The sequence below is a fragment of the Balaenoptera borealis genome (genome assembly GCF_965194805.1).
Source record: "Balaenoptera borealis genome assembly, chromosome: X".
Classification (NCBI taxonomy): Eukaryota; Metazoa; Chordata; class Mammalia; order Artiodactyla; family Balaenopteridae; genus Balaenoptera; species Balaenoptera borealis.
This window is the reverse complement of record NC_138881.1, coordinates 123,762,724-123,785,363: the sequence shown is the minus strand read 5'-3', so window position 1 is coordinate 123,785,363 and position 22,640 is coordinate 123,762,724. Positions and strand designations below refer to the sequence as shown.

Here is a 22,640-nt window from a genome sequence, read left to right as displayed (position 1 = left end):
AATGGAGGGTGAAGTGCTGGAAATGGATGAAATCACCCAGGGAACGGAAATGAAGAATGAGAAGATCAGGCTCAGGAGAGAGCCCTGTGGAACGTCAACCTTTAAGAGACTAGGAGAAGAGGAGGCCCCAGCAAAGGATACAGAGAAGGAGCAACCAGAGAGGGAATCAAGCTGGGAACCTTGGCCTTGTTATTACCATAATCCCCACATACTGGATATAGCGTTCAACTCGGGTCACGTGGCAAATCACAGTCAAAGACTAAGGAAAAGCATGCTAATGATATGCTAAGAGGGCACCATGGGGGATGGGGAGTTTTAGAAATCAAATAAATATATGTCAGTTTTAGTTTTCTTATCCTCAGGAACATCTTATATTGCATCACATGCAACCTTGGTGCTGAAGGAGTGATTAAACAATTACATTTCCATATAATCCTCAGCTGAATAATCACTCCATTTTCAGAAGTACATTTGAAAGGCATAATTTAATAGGTAGAGAAGGGTAGAAATCACTTTTATTCCCTGAAAGTCCCTAGGTTTGTCAGTTTTAATGGCAGAAATTACTTTTCAGCTAAGGCAAGAATAAACTCTTTGTATACAGCAGTCTCCTTCAGCGTAGGTGCACAAGGAACCGTTTGGGCAGCAGGCAAAACCGGCCTCTATTCAATCCCTAAATTCAAAACAAAGAGATTTTCATTGTGGTCAGGGCCCAGTAGAATTTGATGCAAGCTGTAAATACTTGCAGGGTTGTTCTGGTCCCTCAAAGAGTTTACCTCTTGGACCAGATGATTGCCTGATAAAAACTAATACCTGCTATCTTCAGGATCTGACCCAACAAGGGGAAACAACACCATTTCATTTCCTATTTTTAAATGCCTCCATTTATATTGTCTCCTTTAATGACTTAAGACATGCTTCCTTCCATTAGACAAAGAGAATTCTATAACCTTTCCCTTTTTGCCTTAGCTACCAGGAAGCTCAAAGTTATTGACCTTTCATTGACAGTTCATTGATCATTTACCGAAAATTCTTTGAACTTTCATTGAAAGACAGTTCTAGAGAATGAGAACTTTGCCCCCAGATGTCACAGAGGACACCACAATACCTCGAAGTTCTGAGAAGTCATTCACTCTCTCCGGGCCAACATCATCAGGACCCAAGAACCTCAAGGCCCATTTGTTTGCAAGCAAGCTAGTCACATCCCTGTTCATACTTCAGCAGTAAATAAAAGGGACATGTTCATCTTATCTTCAGTGGAGAGACCCTGCTTAGGTTTTAACGTCTCTTCATTTCGGTTTACTGTTTTACTGATCTGGGTTTCTGATGCATGCTTAGAATTTTTTTCCATCTCTAGGTTTTAAAATATGCTTGAAATTAGGAGAATTTCTAAGCTGGCCAATGTCTAAAACTGTTGTCTACATGACTAAAATTAGACGAAAATTGAAAGCTCTCCAAATAAGTCTAGAAAATCCACCTCCTACTACATAGGGTCTACTACAGTTATGATTTCTTTTCCAGCACAAAACTATGAGCTTTTCTTCGAGGTCAGAGACTACCTTTTATTCATTTTCATGTCCTCAACACTTAGTACCATGTCTGATGCATACTAGGTACTCAGCAAATTGTTGCTGAATTGACCAGAATCAAATTATAATTCATACCCTGCCTATATCAATAAAGGATTTGCAGTGGCTTGGAGTAAAGGGTACATAAGCAGAAAAGCAAAGGTTAAGCTAACTTGGTTACTGTGATTGAACATCAAATTGAACTTTGAGCTTCTTGGTAGCTAAAGGCCAAAAGAAAAAGCTCATAGCTTATAGAATTCTCTTTGTCTGATGACAGGAAGCACATCCTAATTCATTAAATGAGATAAACGTTTGCCAGATACTGAAACGTGAAAAGGAATTCTTCTCATTGGTTCAGTTACAAGGTCACGAGAACCTCTGAACAGTAAAACAGGTCGTTTTTTCAGCACCAATTTTACAGAAGATGCAAAGATGTTCTTCACATGGCTTTTCCTTATGATGACTAAAAAGCAGGAGCACTGGGTTAAAGTCTAACTCGGTGAAGGCACATCTGCACGTGGAGTTACGGGGCCAAGTTAATAGGTCCAACCGTAGGGCCTTCCTGTACACTAATGGCATAAGGGGTGGAGCTGGGATAACCTGGGGGGATGAAGGGAGGTCAACTCCCTTCAACTAGCTTCCTCACACAGTAATTGTCTCAGAGGGACTTGTGACCAGAACTACAGAGCAGATAGTTCAAGGTTGAGTTCACTGGTGACACTTTCTGAGTTGCTGATTGAAGGAAGACCCGTAACAGACGTACTGTGGCTACACGTAGCAATTACCATGGTCATTCTAAAACACACACTGGTAAATTCAAAACACTCATGAGGCTGGGTTAGGCACAGAGGACACACAGACAGACACACAGCCTCAAGAAGTCCACCACTCAACAATCTCAAAATAATTAACAATACAGACCAGGTCGTCAGAGTCAACTCTCTGCCTTCCCAACACTGGAGGTGGGTAACTGTCAACCAGTTTTTAAATTTCTCAAGATGTCGATATCAGATCCACTGGCTAGAAAACCCAACGGGGCCTGAAATACATTTATGTACACCTACACGATGGACTCTCATTATACACCATAGCAACTTCTGGTTCGCACTAAATCGTCTTCTTCATCCTCCCGAGTCTTAAGAACCTTTTTAAGGAGCAAGGGATTCTTAGCAGTCCTGATTGCACATTATAAACATGGCAAAAATGGAAATTTAGCCATTTCAATCAATTACAGGCTTCTTTCAATTTGGCCAGTTCTTTACTTCCCGTTCTTGATAATTGGTTGATTCCTTCAAGGTAACATCCACAGCCATTATTTTCTAAGTAATCACAATTTCTCCATCATCAAGGAAATGCATTTTCCAAGTATTTTCAGGCATAAATTACATGTCTGGTTTGTGGCTCAAGACTAACAGCACTCCTTCATTTAAGCTTTTTGCCTCCTATTACTTCGGGAAACGCAGAGCTGCCTCAGTTTGCTTCTAATGTTATCTACAAATCAGTAATATAATTTCATTGCAAGACCAGTGTGCTAGGAGACTATTGTACCATGGTACTTCTTTCTAATAAAAGTAGCAAAATAATTTAAGTTTTGAGGTTCATTTTTTTCTTTTATTTCATTGTGGCTAATTATGTGATTTAGTAATTCCTTTTTTTTTAATTCTAATATTTTTACAGTTAATCTCTCTAAGCTGTAAGTTGCTATTTCTTTCCCTAATTAGAATAATGCTAATACCTTGAATCTGTATAGCACGTTATGGATTTCAAAGCAAGGTTTCCGCAGATTGTTTGACTTGATCGTCACAATCACCGTTGTGAGTCAGCAGAGGCCTTCTGGTCTACTCTGGCTTCTACCTGCCCTGACCCAAATGACCTTGGATAAGCAACTTAATGTCTCTGCGCCTCAGTTTCCTCATTCTTGTTGAGCTGCGAAGAGCTATAAAATGTCAGTTGTTGTTATTATCAGTTATTTTTTCTATCAGCTACTATTATTCACTCCAGAGAAAAGGAAACTCTAGGTCAGAGAAATAAAGTTTCTTCCCCAAAGTCACACAGGAGGTAAGCTTATCGGGTCTTCTGACTTCTTGTCGAGGATAAACAGCTTCCTGTTACAGATATGGAATCACACTTATGCGGATATGAAGCTGCAGAGAAGCTCACCTCAAATTCCTCATGGGAAACACGGGGAAAATGCATACCCATTTGCTGTAAGGACTAAACAAGCACATGTAGAAAGCTCTAGCACGGTTCCTGGCACACAGGAGGCACTTGGTGCATGCCAGTTCCTCATCCCTCCCCGTCTTTCCACACTAATCTAGACACGTCAAATGGCCTCACATTTTTCAAGCACTTTTGGACACTTCCTTTTCAGCAGCACAGCACAAACTCAGATTTCAAAGTGACAAAAGCAGCCACAAAGGGATGTTACCCACCAGCACCCCAATCTAGGGGTGGTCAACATTCTTTCCATTCTGGGAGTGGTAGAGATGAAGCCAAGAAGGGAAAGAGATCAGCCAGGACCATGAGAGATCACCATTACTTCTCTCTGCCAAGAAAGGGCCGTGGGTCCTAGGGACTGATGCTCATTGGCTAGTTTATGAATTACCAAAGCCATCGGACAGGCGATCGGGCCTTGTTTTAGGATTTAGAATGGCAAGAAGTTTCCTGAAAGTCCTCATCAACCACCAGGAATTTTGATTTCTAATTTGGTAGGCATTCCTACCACAACCCTCAGGAAGAGTTGTGGTAGGAATGTCCTCATTTCTACCGGTGGACCACAGGCCAGCTCTAGAACTCCCATTGCCACTGGCATGTCCAGATACGCCAAGGGTGTCCACACCAGTCCAGGTCTAGGGAGCCTTTAGAGGTGTACATCTGTTCTAGTATCATGATATGTCCACAGCACAAGATGGCAGTCAGTCATCAAAGCAGCAGTGAAAGAAAGAGAATTACCAGGTCATCAACGGTTAGCATTATTCCTTTCCTTCACAGTCTCGACTCCAGAACAAAGGCTCTTCCCCATCAAGTAGCATAAAGGCACCAGGCTACTAACCACACACAGACGTGGCCCTGCCCTAGACTTATGCTCCCATCTGTGTCTGTACCCGATGTACTCCGGTCGTATCAAGACAGATGACTTTTGAAAATGACAATGTTGATAACAGGTTCTTTAACTGCCTACTCAAAACTACACTACTTACATCTAAAAACAGATACGCATCTATAGTACAGGCTTGTTAATGAGAAATGGCATTTACCTTAAAGGTACAAGACCATTAATTCCACAAGGCTTAAAATTATAAAGGGGGAAATAAGCCAAGGGTTCTACACCTCGTAATAGTGTTAAGCATGGAGTAGATATTGAATTTTCAGAATGAGCCCTTTGAGTAAAGCTCATTTTTCTAACCACTCCGAAGACAAGAGGTAAAACTCATCCGGTCATTCCTCTTTCTCAAGAAGGGATGAGGCATCTATCATCCTTTGACCTCTCTTCCACTTCCTAGAAAATATGGAGGCCACAACTCCTTATCGTGCCCCCAGTCTCCCTTCCACTCTCCTGCTTTTTCCTCATCCTAACATTCCAGTCCCGTCTTCCTCCCCAAGGCTCATCACTCTTCACATGCTCTCAGTTTTGTATTTTCTCATCTCCTCTGGGACCTGGCTCTGCTCATCATGACCTCTCCCTCCTGTGTCTTCACCCTTGCCCTCTCCACTGACATTGGTTCCTTCCCATCAATCTCTAAACATGTTCACGTTTCTCTCCCCTTAAAAAAAGCTTCCTTCCAAATAATTGTTCCCCTTCCGTTCTAACGTTATCTTCCTTTCTTCCTCCCTCCATACAAAGACTCTCTGCAAGATCAAGTCTACATTCACTGTCTCTCTTTCTTTATTTCACCTTTTCCCGTTTACTCCCCAACCCACAATGACTACCACCATCACCAAAGAAAACGACTCTCCCTTTCACCCCTTAAATGTTGCTGCTCCTCAAGATTCTCTCTTTGTCCTTCTTACCCAGCCATCTGGCTTAGTGATAATACCCGTTCTCACAGCTTCCACTGCCACCTACATAGAAACACCTAACTCTCTCTCCTGACCACTCTCATTAGCTCCAGATCCATACACCCCAAGCCTACTGGATATCTCTCCCTTGACATCCGCTGGCATCTTAAACCCAGCATGCTCAAAGCAGAATTAATTACCTTTTCTCTACAAGCACCAACCTTGCTGTCCTCCTGAACAACCTGTTAATAACACCAGCCTCCTCTCAAGTCTAAAAGATCGGAATCATTCACTCCTATCACACACTCCCCACCTCCAGGCAGACACCTGTCCCATCACTTCAACTTCCTGGCTCTACTCTAAATCCAGCCTGCCATGAGCCCCCCTCAGCCAACGACAATAGCTTCTTTATCTGCCTCTAGTTTCCCTTCCCTCCAACCCACCACTCTCCACACTTCCAACATCATCTTTACAATTCTTCGTCTGTCCCAGCCATGTCCTAACTTGAAAACTTGTGATGACTTCTCGTCATGTACAGACTCGTATCCAAACTCCTTGGTACGAGGTAAGAAGTCTTCGGGCATCTTTCCCCTGCCTACCCCTTCAGCAGTTACCGTGTGGTCATGCCCTCACTCATTCGTGATGATCTCTGCCACTGGACAAGGAATTCCTTGAAGGCAGGGACTACGTCTTATTTCCCTTTGGACACTAGTCTAAGACGTGGCTGGCACATAGTGGGCCTTCAATAAATCCTTGTCAAACTAACCATATCTCTACATGCAGACATTCAAAGGCAGTATAGAAATTAAATCAATTGAGATAGGAAAAATGGATTATTAAGGATTATACTATTATTGACAAATTGAAAACTAATAGTCTCTTTGTCAGACTTACCAAATTTGGAAGGCACCTGAGTGTCTCAATCAAGAGCTGCTTGCTTAGTCTGAACAAGGCACCAAGACTCTGGCCTCACTAGTCACCAATCCAGACAGCTTACTGTCTACCCCAGTCACTGTCTCCTAAATGGTGCTCTTCTAAAATCACAACTCTTGAACATTTTCTCTACTGTTGTTTTACCTCTTAGATCATTTGTGTTTCATTACAGAAAATGACACTGCTAGTAAATTTCAATAAAAACCAACCAGCTGCCAGCAATTCACCAAGATTCTTCTCCCAACCCCACCCCAAATAGAAAGTTCAGAGGCAGTCACTGTGAAATCAATACTTGTAGACATAGAAGTATGATCATTATTGGAGCTACCCACTAGCCAGAATACCACTAGAAAATCAACCTAGCTACACTACCTGTTCTGGTTGAGGCAATCTCCTAACCCATGATTATTAATCACCGGGAAAAAATGATTGGCTTTTCCCTTTCTCCTAGAACAGTGATTTTCAAAGAGCACTCAAACCACTGAACAGCTGCTAACAACCTAAAATGGAAACAGAAAGCAGTGGCCTTGCGATGGATGGCACTGATTGGGAGGAGAAACAGACATATCCATTGACATTCTGATGGAGTCTTCAGGGGCTGCCATGCTGATAATCAAAGTGAGACAAAGTGTCAGGGGGCACTCCTTGCTGTAGGTAGTGCTGGGCAGGAAAGAATTCTTTGGAGACAGGAAGTCTCATAAGTCCCTTGCAAATCCTACTGTGTTCCCCCAAGAAGATGGAATTTGTCTCTGAAGACTTCCTCAGAAACTTGCCATTGCCCCAAATACAGCATATGTATATATTTCATTTGTAAAATATATTCTCCTGGAGATGATTTGGGTGTTTTAAAAATAGATTAAATGTTGATTAGTGCATTCAAAAATATAACAAGCAACCATTTTCCAAAAAGATAAATTACATACATATTCAGCTACCTTGTAGGGCTCCCCAAAAAGATCAAAGCCTGAAGAAAAGAGATCGTCTTCTTGCTGGACTTCTTGATTCCTCCGCTCCCATTCCCTTTTCTTAAGTGCACTACGGTCTTGTTCATAGTGACTGACATGCAAAGAAAAAGACAAAAGGAGACAAAGATGAATTAGTCATGTAAGTTATTTAGATCTCCCTTGTTATCAGTAAGAAGAAAAAACAAAAAACAAGCCGAGGCTACCCAAACTGATACTGCATAGAGAGCAGGCCTCCTTTTCTTTATTCTCAATGGGTTTAAGACCCTGACCAGTTCTTCAGAATACAGAAGAAAACAGAAACTTGCTTATTAGAAACTGTACTCGTGACCACTTAAGTATGGCATAATCCTCTTCCCTTGTCCTTGCTTGATTACTACAGGCAATTACTGCAGAGTCCCCCAAAGTCAGTCCACTGTGCAAAAAAGTACTGAATTCAGGTTGCATTGTGTTGCCAACTGCCTAGGGCTCAGAATTCACAGATGTCACGAAGTCCTAAGGGAAAGGAATTATCAAATATGTTATTGTGGATAAACTGGAATTCTGTCCTGGGCCCACAGCCAGTGTTAGCCTGTGGTAATGAAATCAAAGGAGAGGGAATTCCCTGGCGGTCCAGTGGTTAGGACTTCAAGCTTTCACTGCAGGGGGCCCGGGTTTGACCCCTGGTCTGAGAACTAAGAATCCCGCATGCCACGTGGGGCTGCCAAAAAAAAAAGAAAAGAAAAGAAAAATCAAAGGAGAGTTTAAGAACATCTTCAGAAGTCTACAAAAATCCAAGTCACCCAATCAATCACACTCCTTTTTGTTCTGTGGGAAACTGTTCACAAAGAAAGGGGTCTGGCTTGACCAACAAACTACTAACAATGAAAAGAGGTGTAAAAACCTTTGAATGACCTTAGGGCACAAATGTTTTATAAACACCGTGTAACCCTGACTCTCATGACATTTCAGGCTTTCCCATTGTAGGATCAGTACCAAAAGCTTCCAGCCTATATCTAAGATACATTCTGGGTCCTTGGATTTTATAGAATGGAATGCTTCCTTATTAAGAAAACAATTATTTTCTTCATCATGCAAGACTATGCATACTAAACCATAATCTATAAGTCTCACAGTAGTGGATTTTATTTTGTTCATTGGGTTCCCCCCCTCCGCTTTTGATTGTAATTCCACTCAAAGTGAGTACATATACACTGGGAAAATTTCAATTATATAAATGTACATAAAATGCCTAGCGGGTGCTGTATAAATGTTGCTTGCCTTCCCCATGTTAATACAGGTATCCCCTGCTTTCCAAACGTTTGCAGTAAGCCACTTTTACGAGAGAGCTGTGTTAGTACCTTTTCTCGCTAACGAAAAAAAAAATCCGAAGAGGATTTTCTCTTTTACAAAAAACGTCATTCCCTTACTAACATAGGTCTTTCTTAAAAGCAAAGCGGCATAATGAGAACTTGCAGAAATTGGGGGGATACTCTTCACTTTTACACCATGTTGCTTATGAAAGTTTTCATAGGAACACTCTACGTTCGGCCAGCGGACGAAACCTGTAATGTCATGTGAAGACTTAATTAGGTAATTGACATGCAAACGAACATAATAGCTAAAGGAACTATAGAGATATACTGATATAATATATAAGTACAGTTGACAGGTTTTGAATACATTCCAAACCTTAATACCTATCATTGGTAGCCTAGTTTGCTCATGAGTATCATAATGTTAATTTACAAAATAAGAGCCCAGAGCATGCAATATCCACGGCAGCTTAACTAGATATTGATATAGATGGAGTGTAACAGGTCAATACACCTAAGCATCCGCCTTTCTCCACAGGAATACGTGAACTGACAAATTCTAAGTGACTTTGATAGCCTTATCTCCTGGATAAACAGCACTTCATTTCCCCATCTAAAAATCGTGGCAACATTTATAGGATGTTTACATGGACGTTATCCTTTCATAATGCAACGCATGCCAGATACAGAAGAGCTCACCGGATCACTCATAGGTATGGTCAGCAAATGTTAGCACCGTCTGGGAAAATCAAAGACCCTCCAGAGCTCCACCCAAAGCCCAGGCCTCACATCTGGGCCCCGCCTGGTCAACAAAGACGCCGAGTCCAGGTACTGAAAGCCAGCCCATCATTCATAGTCCCAGATGCCATCCACAGGTATTACGTTTGTTGGCATCATCTGTCATTCCCATTCACGAGTTGAGATCAGAACCCCAAACAGCTGCCGTGTGACGCAATGTCTCTGTGCTGGAGGCTGATGGGGAGTCAACAGTAACATCTGGGGTCCAGAAAGCGTGGGGCACAAGACTCACCCTCAGCATCATACACTGGCCCTGCGTAACCTGAGCCCAGCGTCAGTTTGCCAAAATGTAAGAACGATGGGGTGTCAGGGGTGGGATGAGGGGACAAGTTAAAGCAATATTCAGTGGGGGTGAGAAGCTGGGAAGAGGGTTTGCTGCAGCCATAACGCTCCACACAAACACGAGGGCCGAAGCCTCATGCTTCCAAGGAACCGCGAGCAAGATGTCAGTTTTCCAGCTCTCTGTTCATTCCTTGCACCTGACAGCCCAGAATGACAGTCCCGGGGATCCCATTTCATTGTCCCATGAGGAGAACCGAAGAACTTTGGTCTCTTGGCTTTGCAAACTACCTTCCTCCTCCTCTGAGGGCAAGATAATTAAAACCCGAAAGGAAAGAGAGGAAGAGAAGAAAGGAAACGTGCTTCAACATGCAATGACAACCCTTCAAGCGGCCGGCAGTCAGGGCGCTTGGGGCTTTCGACCCAGGTTGGATTTGTTAGGAGGGCTCTCGGCTGCGTTTTGCATCAGCTTCATTAAGCTACCAGATTCCAGACGAAAAATCTGAAGAGCAGATTGAGCGTGCACATGGGTGTTATCTGCTGCGTTTTTTAACACACATAACAAAGAACAGTTAATTCTCATATCTCTGGTGAGAATGAACTTAATCTCCATAGAGTTTCACTGCTCTTGGAAGGCAACCAAATCTCTCCCGTTTTTTTTCCTTTCTCGCTCAGCAGGGCGCTGTACTGAAAGCTTCACTGGGCGAAGTATAATGAGGAACGAACTACAGGGTGGTGAGCTTTTCACAGTGCAGAACGTCACTGATTTCTGACTGAAACCAAAATGACTAATTTGAAGCACCAGCTAATTAAAACCCCAGCTAGGTATTTAGCCTCTTGTTACACCTACTGCTGTTTATAATTATGAGGACCTCTTTACCTACTCAATTAAAGTTCTTCGGTTTCAGGGAGGTTGTGTTTGAACCTGTGAGCCCTGCAGAGGCCACAGGAAAGCCGATGTCTGTCCCCTGATGATCTGATGCCCCTTTACACTCCCGGGCTGGTTTTCCAACGAAAAAAAAAAACGGGTCCACGGCCCACGAGGAAATGCTCAAGCCAGAAATCGGAATTCATCACCATATTACTGGTCTGAACGATTCAAGTTTCCTCACACTGATGAGGAGAGGGTGCACCAGTCCTCTCAGTGTGAAAACTCCCTTTCATATTAGGAAGTTGAGCCCCGAAGTGCAACTCGAGGACTCTGCACTCTTAGCAAGTGAGAATGTTCTGCCAACTGTTTTCTATAGGATAGAAGGAAATTTGGCATGTTATGGTGACACCCAACACTCAAAACCCAGGGGGAGGGGCAAATCAGGGATATGGGACTAAGAGATACAAACTACTACGTATAAAATAGATAAGCTGCAAGGATATATTATACAGCACAGGGACTAGAGCCAATATTTTATAATAACTATAAATGGAGTATAATCTATTAAAATATATATTTTTTGGCTGCGTTGGGTCTTCGTTGCTGTGCGCAGGCTTTCTCTAGTTGTGGCGAGCGGGGGCTACTCTTCGTTGTGGTGCGTGGGCTTCTCATTGCGGTGGCTTCTCTTGTTGCGGAGCATGGGCTCTAGGCGCGCGGGCTTCAGTAGTTGTGGCTCGCGGGCTTAGTTGCTCCACGGCATGTGGGATCTTCCCGGACCAGGGCTCGAACCCGTGTCCCCTGCATTGGCAGGCGGATTCTTAACCACTGCGCCACCAGGGAAGCCCTCTATTAAAATTTTGAGTCTCTATGTTTTACACCTGAAACTAATATAATATTGTAAATCAACTATATCTCAATTTAAAAATGCATTTACCCCTCAACCTAAAAAAAAAAAACCTCAATTTACTTTTCATTGACCAAAGACCTTTGTTTTCTGTCTGTACAGCCTATCTTTTGGGGTTTTTTAAAAAATTTTATTTATTTATTTGTTTGTTTATTTATTTTTGGCTGCACCGGGTCTTAGTTGCGGCGCACAGGCTTCTTAACTGCGGCAGGCGTGAGGGATCTAGTTCCCGGACTAGGGACCGAACCCGGGCCCACTGCATTGGGAGTGCAGAGTCTTACCCACTGGACCACCAGGGAAGTCCCTCAGCCTATCTTTTTGGAATCCCTGCTTCACTGACATCTCCACTAGCTGATAGAAAAAGGACAGAAAGAACAAGTTCCATTTAACTATACATTTAACTCACCAAGGCCTTGAGTCACATTTGGTTTGAGGTGCGTGGGTCCACTTACACGTGGAGTTTTTTCAACAGTAAATAGTACAGTACCACGCAATCCACAGGTAGTTGAAACCGAGTTTGGTTGAATCCACGGATGCAGAATCGCAGATACTGAGGAACCCGTGGGTACAAAGGGCTGGCACCCCTAAGCCCGCGTTATTCAAGGGCCAACTATACCCTGTTACTCACTCCAGTGCAAGGCAGTGATGGTGAGAAGCTACTCTCTAGAATGGGTCTTTTATATTAGCTCTGATTTCACCCACCCATCGGTCTCCCTGGCCTCCAATAACAGAGAACCTGCCCTCTTAACACAGGAGGAATCTACGGCCCTCTGGAGATGAAGGGAGCCATCCCAAGGCCTCATCAAGGTAGTGGCGAAGGAAGATGCCAACCTGTGTCTCTTCCATCTTCAAGTTCAAGTGATTTCTTCTCCTCCTCTTCTCCTTCTCTCACATATTCTCCCATCCTCGTCCTTAAACTTGATCTTAGACTCAAGCAACTCCCATTTTCATCAGTAGGAGCCACAGGTACATTCATGGGGAGATAAAACCCGGAACACATGTAGCTTCACTGAGATTGTGGAAGCTCAATTATGCCGTCTTCATTAGCTCACAGCGGCAGGACCCCAGGCTGATAATGCTGGCTAGTCTTTTAGAAGAGACACTGTCGCCATCATCTAGTTCTGGTCCCTTCATTTTCCAGATGAGGAAATTGAGCTCAGAAAGGCAATGGGCCTCACAGCAGGTTTGTGGCAGAACTAGGAGGCGGGAACTCGGGTTTTCTGCTTCCCAAACTAGTTCTCTTCCTAATACCCCATGGTTTGTCCCTCCTGACTCTCATGCTTCCATCACACTCAAGAATAAATATTAGTCTCATTTGCACTCCGTTGGTCAACTTTCCTTAGGATTGTATTTTATTAGAAATTGTCAGTAGGGAAAAACTTTAGGAACCTCATTTGGATGCGAGTATAGAAAAACCATTAGCTTCCTTACACCAAAATGTACAGAACCTAAAGGGATTGTAAAAATTAACTACATATGTGGGAAGAAGCTGAGCAAATGAGAGTAAAAACCAGTTTAAGTGCATTTGGTTTGTATATTTCATGAAGTATAATCATCATTGCTTGCCTAATTTGGTTATTGTACAAAGCTAGTTGGGGACACATAAAGAAAAACACTGATATTTTAAAATGACAAGTTTGTTTAAAAATACTGCTAACTAATACAGGATTTATGGTAGTAACAATGTAAATGATAGTAAATAACTCAGTCTCACTTGTTTTCTAATCCAACTGGCACTAAAACACCTTTATTTTGGCTAATATCTTTGTAAAAGCATAAAAATACATATTTAATTCACCCAAGGGACAAACATAAGCTATAACTCACTCCTTCTGGTTCTCCTGAATGAATTTTTGCCTTCTATAAAATGTGTAGATATTTATACTTACTACATGTTCCAGAATTCCAAGTGGTACTTTTTTTTAAAATATCTAGCCCTGTGTTGAATTTGACACTGACCTAATGTCTGTATAGCTTCTGTTAGTTAAAAAAAAGAAAACCTCTGCTATTCAATACCTTCAAAATCACCCCCAAGTGAAATCCTTATTTTATCTGCTAATATCCATGAGCACTGCAATGTAAGCAGCTAAAACCAGGCCAAACTTATTTTGCACATATAGGGAAGACAAACGAGAACCCTGGATCTGGGGATGTGAGTATGGCCTTGAAAAGGAGTTTCTATACATCAGGAGAACCTCTAAGTCCTGTTTCCACAGCAGGACTCATACGTACAACCACACATACAACTCAACTCTGCATACAACCACTCTCTTCAGCAAATGGATTCTCTCCCCACAGACACTGGCTCTCATTAAAAAGAAAAACTCAAGATGGGAATGAAAGGACAGAAGACACACAAGACATTTACTTTCCACATCTGTCAGCTGCCCACCCAGTCATGCCAATTTCTTAGGTCTTCGGGAAATGGGCCAGTGCTCATTCTGAGAGTTCCCTTAAATCTGTGCTTTTTAAAATGATGTATTACCAACAGGGGAATATTAAACCTGTTTCCCTCCAGGGCACCTTGGGGATATCCCGTTCCCTCTACTTCTGAAAATGGAAGCAGATTCAGCTCACCCAGGAGGCTTGTCAAATCATCCTCCAGTGGGGTCAGGCAGACATTCCAAGAACCACTCCTCTTGTTTTGTTTTTGTCTCACCTCCTCTCCTTCTCTTCTGCTCCCCACCCTGTTCTAAAAATTATTATAACACCTCTATTGAGATATAATTCACAAACCATTCAATTCACCCATTTCAAGTATACAGTCAGTGGTTTTCAGTATATTCACAGAGTTTTGCAACTATCACCATGATATAATTTTAGAGTATTTTCATGACCCCCAAAAGCAGCCCTGTACCTTTTAGGCATTACCCCTGCCCTGAATCCTCCCTTCCAGCCCAGCCCTAAGCAACAACCACTAATCTACTTTCTCTCTGATATGAATTTGCTTATCCTGGATATTTCATACACATGAAATGATACAGTATGTGGTCCTTTGCGCCTGACTTCTTTCACTCATCAAAATGTTTTCAAGGTTCATCCACATTGTAGCATGGATCAATACTTCACTCCTTTTTTTAGTATCTGAATAATATTCCACTGTAGGGATATTCCCAGTCCTAAGTTACACCAGGCTCATTAAGGGGGTTCAATCTCGTGAGTTGATAATGATTTAACTGGGGTTCTCTGTATCTCCCATTAGACTTTTTACTCCTTAAGGGAAAGGTCCATGGCTTCTAAGTCACTGACAGCACGCTACAGGTGATCACAGCAAACCTTCTTGTATATAAATAAGCAATGTCAAATACAGATATTGTGAGGAAGACACTTTTAAAAAGTGTTTGACTGAAGCTTAGGGCAAAACTATTTTGGCTAGCCTACCAAATTCCCCAAATGATGCAATACCTCTAAGAAATACCAAATACTCAAGCTGCAAAGATAATTGAATATATCTAGGAATGGTAAAACAAAAACAAAAACAAAAACAACCTAGTGAAAACCGAACCTGACACCAACCAAAGAAACAGGTTCTGTTGTTTCTAAAGAATTTCATAGTGTGTCCAGAAATGATGGTACCCAGATTCTTTGTAACTCTTTCACTTACAAGTCTCTTGATCATTAATAACTCATTTTACATTTCTAAGCCTCAGTTTTGTTATGTGTAAAATGGGAGTTCCTCTTCATGTGGTTGATGTCAAGGTCAAGTGTGATAGTGAACGAGGGAGGCTTCTGTAAGCTGGTAATGTCTGCTCACATGAGATCGTTGACACCATGGTCAGGGTCAACATGATCAGGTTTTACTTTCATCCCACAAAACTCTATTGCACATTAACTCGTGTGCTCCTCAGACACCCCTGATAAATTAGCAAGACAGGTATTGGTATTCCATCTAAAGATGGAAAACTGAGGCTCAGAAAATGGTTCCAGCCTATGAGAACTGCATCCAGGACACCGCTCACCTGATTTCCTAACCCAGAGCTCTTTCAAGAAGTCTGAGCTACAAGACCTGCATATGCCAAAGATATTTATGTGCAGCTTTCATGAGTTCTCTTCATTCCACAAAAACTAGAGCAAAATTTCCTAATTTTTGAGGTCTAATGTCTTTCTAGTAACAGACCAGGACAAAGTATATCTCATTAGATAGCCTTTAAAATTTGTTCTCTATAGGCTCAAAAATGATTCTTGAGATAGCGACAGGAAATTGATCAATATATGGAATTAATACACAAACTAATATTGACATGAGGTTTAAAGTAATAATTTTTTAAATTTAAAACATTTCTAAATATTACCGATCTTCTATAACCTGCTTCTCAATTTTGGCTGCACATGGGAATCACCCAGTGAAGATTTTATAAATCCCGGTGCCCAAGTCACACGCCAGACCAACTGCAGGCGAATCTCCTGGTGCGGGGGACGGGGCGGGCCGGGGTTCCCAGGCGTCCAATATAAAACAACTTCTAGTCTTTGCACATGATAGGATCCTTTGCATATAAACTTCTTTATTAAACCCATTTGGGTGTGCCTCAATTGGATGGACTTCACATGGAGGTAAATCAAGAGCCAGGCCCCGTTACGGAACAGATGTATTCTATGAAGCAGAAGTCTGCCTTGTTGGTCTACGCTGGCAGAAATGCCTCAAGGTGAAGAGCAGTTATTACAAGACTGGACTGTCATGCAGAACGACCACAGTAACACTAATAGCACTCTTTGTTCATTCCTTGCTCCATGCCAGGAACCAGTGCAGCCATCTTCGGAGGACTATCTTCTTTAATCCTCACAAAAACTCTGATGAGGCAGTGTCATCTTCACTTTGTAGATGAGGTGACAGGCGCCTGAGACCCCGAGAGGTTGACATGCCCAAAAAATGACACAATGAGTAAGTGAAACAAGCGGAAGAGGCGCTGAGGCTGCCCTATCCAGAGGCCACCCTCTTAGCCAGAAAGAAGATGCTAGTAGATAGGAAAGAAGGTCCCTGCCAAAGAGGCACATCCACACATTTGATCTCTGCTCACAGGACAGCACAGCACAGTGGATCCAGGGGGGGACAGCGAAAATCTGAACTCCCTGCTTCAGATTATCTAAGCAGAATATCTCAGCTTAGAGGGGGCTCTTGCAGCATGGTATAGATTCTTCTCCAAACAGCACGCACAGGTAGACACTCAGACGGATAATGATTGGCAACAATGTTGTAAGAGGGCACGAAAATTCCATTTTTTAGAGGATTCCCTTTCAATGGAAATGCCACTCTTTTATAGAATGACCATGACTCTGGCAACCCAAAGGTGTGCCTACAGTAGTACTCAACTCAACTTTCTAGAAGCCTGTTAAAATGTACTTTAAAAGCAATCGTTCCAGTGAAATTAAATTCTTTTGTCCTTGGACAATGTGACTGTTGGCTAAGAGACGCGGTCCAATATCCCTGTCTGCTTGAGAGATGACTGTCTCCCCAACAAGTGTTCCTTCCCTCCTCTCCCAGCAGCCCAGATTGCACCTTCATCTCCTTTCATCTTTCTTCAAGCATCCCCTCCCTCCTCCATACTCAGGTACCCCGCTACAAGAAGACTCCATTGTGCCATAGATATCTAAGCACGCGGAAGTTTCTTTTCTGCTTCTGTAATATTTTCTTAGGTTAGGTGTCTGATTTCCATTTTTATAGAAAATCATTTAAAAATAACTCGAGTTCTGACCCATTCATCAAAAATGAGACTTCTCCGTCACTCCTTCTGGCTCACTGACCCACTGGTAACACAAACCGATGCCTTACAAGCATCTCACATTCACTGTTGGCCGCACAGAGAGAGCTGCAAACAATTGCATGACTCAGAAGTCTTCAAAGACACTTCCTGAAGACGAGTAGGGGCCTGGAATGGATAACACAAGCCAAGAAATACACACTCAGAGAGCGAATACAGTTACGTGTATTTATTTATACGTTTATGTTTGAATCGGTGAAACGATTGAAAAATCGAAATGATAGACAACATCCTCGCTTCCCCTCTTGTCAGCATCTACCCTGTTCCCCTCATTTGTACTTCTCTCTTTAAACGAATCAGAGTCAATGCCAATGCTGAGCTTTAAAGAGCTGCTAGATCTAAATTTTGATCCACTTCCAGGAAGGAAACACGAGGATGCTTCTCATAATCAGAAACGGAGGAGGTGGTGTCCAGCTTTGATTATTCTTTGTGGTCGGCTTGAGTTCTGCCTCACGGCAGGCAGGGTGCCCGGCTTGGCCCTCTGCTCTTGATGATTCCTGGTCCAGCCCCCGTGGATCCTGGCCCCATCCCATGGGCCACGTCCCCCGCTCCATACCTGTTGCTTCTGCCGCCAACCTACACAGAACAACTCTGTTTTTCAAGCTAGGAAAAAGCTGCCTGAAGTATTTCCTCTCCATGCCCACTAAATATCAGGAATTCTTTGCCAAGTCAAAGTTCTAATATAAACCTGGCTTCTCATAAGTGACGCTTTTAAAAGGTGTTTTATTTTCAGTTAGCTATGAGCAAGACAATTTCAATAACTACTTAATTTAAAACAATATCTTCTCAGAAATCGCATTCTTCATTACTTTTAAACTAAGGAAATTAATGCCCTTAACAAGCAGTTTATAATTGACAGTCTTAAGCAGACTCTACTTTCAAGTCTCACCAAACCCTTTGATCCGCGTATACTCACTAAACTTTGCCCGGGCAAATTCTACCCCCTTGAGGCTTCCTCTTCAGGCCCCTGCCCCTCCCTGGCACATGCACCCCACAGGGCTCCGGCCTGAGCACACAGCCGGGGCATGAGATCAGGCCCACGGCAAACAGCCACTGGGCACTGCTTGCTTCTGCCCTCTGCATCGGCATGACTCCACGCTCCTTTCCCACATGTCACATGGACATAGTTGTGACTCCTTCTTGGGTTACACTTCTCCCTCTTGCCTCGATGAGGTGCCTGACACGGTGGCCCCCTGTTTTGGGTTGAAGTGTGTCACCCCAGCGCTCATCTAGTGGAGTCCTGACCTCCAGAACCTCAGAATGTGGCCTTACTTGGAAATAGGGTCACTGCAGATGTAATTAGTTAAGATGAGGTCATACTGGGGTAGGGTGGGTCCCTCATCCACTATGACTGGTGTTCTTATTCAAAGGGGAAATGTGGACACAGACACAAAGAGAGAGAGAACACCGTGTGACGATAAGGACAGAGATCGGGGTGATGCTTCTACAAGCCAAGGAACACTCAAGATGGCCAGTAAATCACCAGAAGCTGGGAGACAGGCCTGGAACGCATGCTCCCTCACGGCCCTTAGAAGGAACAAACCCTGCCCACGCCCTGATCTCAGACTTCGAGCTTCCAGAACCGGGAGACAACAGATCTGTTGTTTAAGCCTCCCGGTTTGCGGGACTTGGTTATGGCAGCACGGGCAGACCCCTGCACCCCCGGATGGCATTTCTGAGTCAGTTCACAGTGAAAACGTTGGGCCTCATCACAGTCAGTGTGGATAATCAAGGCCTTAGGAATGATCTTTTTTACTCCAGTGACATGATATCCACCCTTCTCGCTTCTATCCCAGCTGAACTCTCCTTAGGCTTTCCTACTTGGTCTCCTTCCCCCTCTCCCACTCTGAGAGAACCGTGGGTGCTAAATGAAACTGTCCACCAGAGAGGAATCACGCATTTCTGCTTCCCATTTATCTGGGAGAGTGCCAACCTCAGTGTTCCGCTCTCAGTAAATATTTTTTGACTGAATGAACGAACAAATGACAGGTAAGCATTTTTTCTGCCCTAGTTCGGTGACAAATATTGACCAAGATATTAAGATATTAATTAGTGTGTCTATTTAATCAACAAACATTTACTGGGTGCCTAGGTCACACAAGGGACCCTGTTTGGTGCTCAGAAAAAAATAAGAAACAGTATGAGTCTTTGAGAAATTCACAGCTCAGGAGGGGAGGTAAATCCACTCTGAAATCATCACCCTGCAGGGTAACACACACCATGGCCATAGGAACAAAGTGCCCTGGGAACATTCTCAGGTTGGCGTGGGGTGGGAACACAGGCAGCTGTGCTCCAGCCGGGTCTTGAATGGAAGTGTTCCCAGTCCGCACATCAGCTCGTTCAAGTACACACTAACCACGTGGCACTAAAGATGGTCCCGTGGGACAAACACGGATGAGTGAACAAGAGATGAAAGATGCGGCCAAGCTCAGTCCCTCGGACTGTCCATGTCTGGCAAAATTGGTCTACAACAGTGGTGGGCAAACAGCAAGATTTTCTGCTCTTCGGGGAAGCTGGAAAATGAGAGTTTGGTCTTTGCAAATGCTTGGATTCAAGGGTCAAACCCGAACTGCACTTGTGATACCGAGTGAGAGGAAGAGCCTCGCAGAGAAATGGATGACTGAGATAAGCACGTGAATGGTGAGCTCATAAAGAAGAGATGAGATTTCAAAGGGAAGCATTTATTGTTTCCTGTACTCGAGCACATTGTCTCTCAATATGATTAGTTATCAGTCTCAGTTATCCAGAACCGGTATGAAATAAAGCGTTTACGCAGTTATGCTTCATTGATGTCAGCTAGGGGAGCATGAAAATCTCCATGAAGGTGGGTAATTGATGCGTAAATCAGAGCTCAATCACTCTGTAGTAGCAATGGTCCCACTGAAAATATGCTTGTTGAACACAATCACCGAGAAGCCAGAGGGAGGGAGAGGAGGGCGGGAGAAGATAGAAGGCTTATTTATTAAAAATGATAATAACTGGCAATTTGTCCAATTTTCTCTTCAACAGAGGGCTGCTGTCAGAAACGCTTGCAAGCAACTTGTGAGCAATGCATCCAGATAGTTTCCTTCTGTTCTAATGAACTGTTTCTGTTTTATTTAACTGCTCAGAGACCCTGTTGTGGGTGCTTCCTCTTTTGAAACATGACACATGTTAATGACATCTGTGATAATAATTTGGTTAACAATGCTCATTCTAGGTATGCTTGCTATTGTTATTAAAATCCTTCCGTCACTTTGCATTTGATCTCTGAAGACCAGTGAATAAAAATGAACAATGCCTTGCAATTTAATATTTTAATATCTCACACTGAAACGAAAACGACTTCTTACTGTTGATCAAACAGCAGCTCCCATTTCTACCATCCTGACCATCATTATCATTATCATCACTGAAGGTGCCATGATAGCAGCTAGTGGCAGGTTTTTCTTCCCCTCTACTGTCCTCACTGAATAAAGAGAAAATTCTCCACAGGAAATACTGCCACAGTAGGTTTAACAGCCAACATTCCTGCCAATTAATATGAGAAAGAAAGTGCTGGCTTTTCGTTTTTTTCCAGCTCTTATGAAAAATGCTTGAGTCAATATGAGGGGCAGGTCTGTCCTAGGCATCGCGTGTGGATCCAGGGGATTTACCCACCGGTGCATAATGCATTCCTGAGTCTCAGCACAGCGCATGCGCAACCCCCCCCCCCCCCTTCCGTACAGGGTAAGCAGGGTCCGTGCGGCAGCCCAGAGCCGCAACATCGGTACAGATGGGCCCTGCTGTGGAGGTGAGGGCCCTCTGCTCGCCTGAGGTCACCAGCTCAGCCCGGTTCAAAAGCACGCGTGTGCTGATGGCCTGTCTCATATCTAGTGCTGGGCCTTCATCCAAATGTCCGCCCCTTGACAAAATGCCTGTGTAAGATTGACCGGCAGCGGGTGCTTAGGGGGAGGAGGAGAGAGTGGGGTCTGACTGAGGAAGGCTTAGCCTTATCGGGAGTGGGGTAATTTTTTGTAGGTGAGTGGATTCATATATTATCAATGTCCTTACAAAATAAATGCATGCATGCATCTGGTGTATAGCAGGATTTTAAATTTTTGCTTCTCTTTTGAAAAGCAACACTCTCACATTTGCATGGTACTTGTCACTTCCCAAAGCACTTCCACAAGTCTGATCTGGTATGAGACTTCCAACAACCCTGGGAAATAGGCCAGACGGGCACTCTGACCTCCCATTTCACAGATGAAGACACTGAGACCCAGAAGGGCTAACTGCCCAATGTTCACATTGTCGCTCGGCTAATGAAGGGCAGGAACAGATACGAAGGCAAGCTGTCTGCATCCAGGAGGAGTTGTTTGTTTTTTTGTTTTTTTTTTTTCGTACTATAGGACTCTGTGCTCTAATTGTAAAATGCTTGCTAATCGTATTCTTCCAGAACATGGGAAAAGTCGCTAAGTGGTAGAGCAGAGGGCCATTATTTTAAGGTTTTTAGAAAACAGCTTTTGATGGGCTATCATTATTAATGGACTAATAATCCATACGTGTGTCTTTGTAGAAAAACAATGAAATGGGGAGACACATAGCAGGTGGACTTTTGGAAGGAGGAGAGCATCTAGTGGAAAGACCTCAGAGAGTGATTCTGCCACTTCAAGATTGAGTGACCTTGAGCCAGTCACTGGGCTGCTCACGGCCTCCCAAGACCCTCTGATCCAGAAGAGCACACAGTATAGGAGGAGGAGATAAACTATAATGGCAAATGGAAAACTGCAGTAACACGGTAACCGCTAGCCAAGCTGAGCATGGGCAATGGCTAGTCTGAGCTGAGACGTGCTATAAGTATGAAATACACACCAGATTTCAGACTTGGTATGAAAACAGTATTAAATATAGAATTAATAATTTCTAACAGATTGCATGGTGAAATGATATTTGGCATACACTGAGTTCAATCAAGTGTCAAGAAAAGCAATTTCACCTGTTTCTTCTCACTTTTTTTTAAATGTGGCTACTAGAAAATTGAAACTAAACAAAGTAGAATTGTGTTTGTGGCTCCCCTTATATTTCTATTGGGCAGCACTGGCCTTAAAAGAGAGATTTTCTAGGTCTACTTAATAAAACACTTCGCATAAACAATATTGGTTTCAGTGCTCTGTCTCCAGACAACAGAAGACTCTGTGCCTTTGGGTTCGTTGTAACGATCTAACCTATGCGGTCCTGTTCTGTTATCCCCCCTTCTCTATTCTCATTTGTTCCCTCCATCTCATTTTCATTTAGACCTTGGGCACATATGCCAGTG

The 22,640-nt window shown here is 43.2% G+C and overlaps 1 protein-coding gene across 4 annotated transcripts in view; it reads right to left on the bottom strand.

Annotated features, from left to right (window-relative positions):
• The window catches only part of AFF2 (ALF transcription elongation factor 2), a 482,808-nt gene that overhangs the window by 317,969 nt on the left and 142,199 nt on the right, over nucleotides 1-22,640 (bottom strand). For 2 of the 4 annotated variants that reach the window (XM_082376043.1, XM_082376045.1), the window contains exon 2: nucleotides 7,421-7,553. In XM_082376043.1, the coding sequence (XP_082232169.1) occupies nucleotides 7,421-7,553 (133 nt within the window). The remainder of the gene's footprint in view (nucleotides 1-7,420; nucleotides 7,554-22,640) is intronic. The other 2 variants (XM_082376044.1, XM_082376046.1) reach the window with 1 other exon arrangement.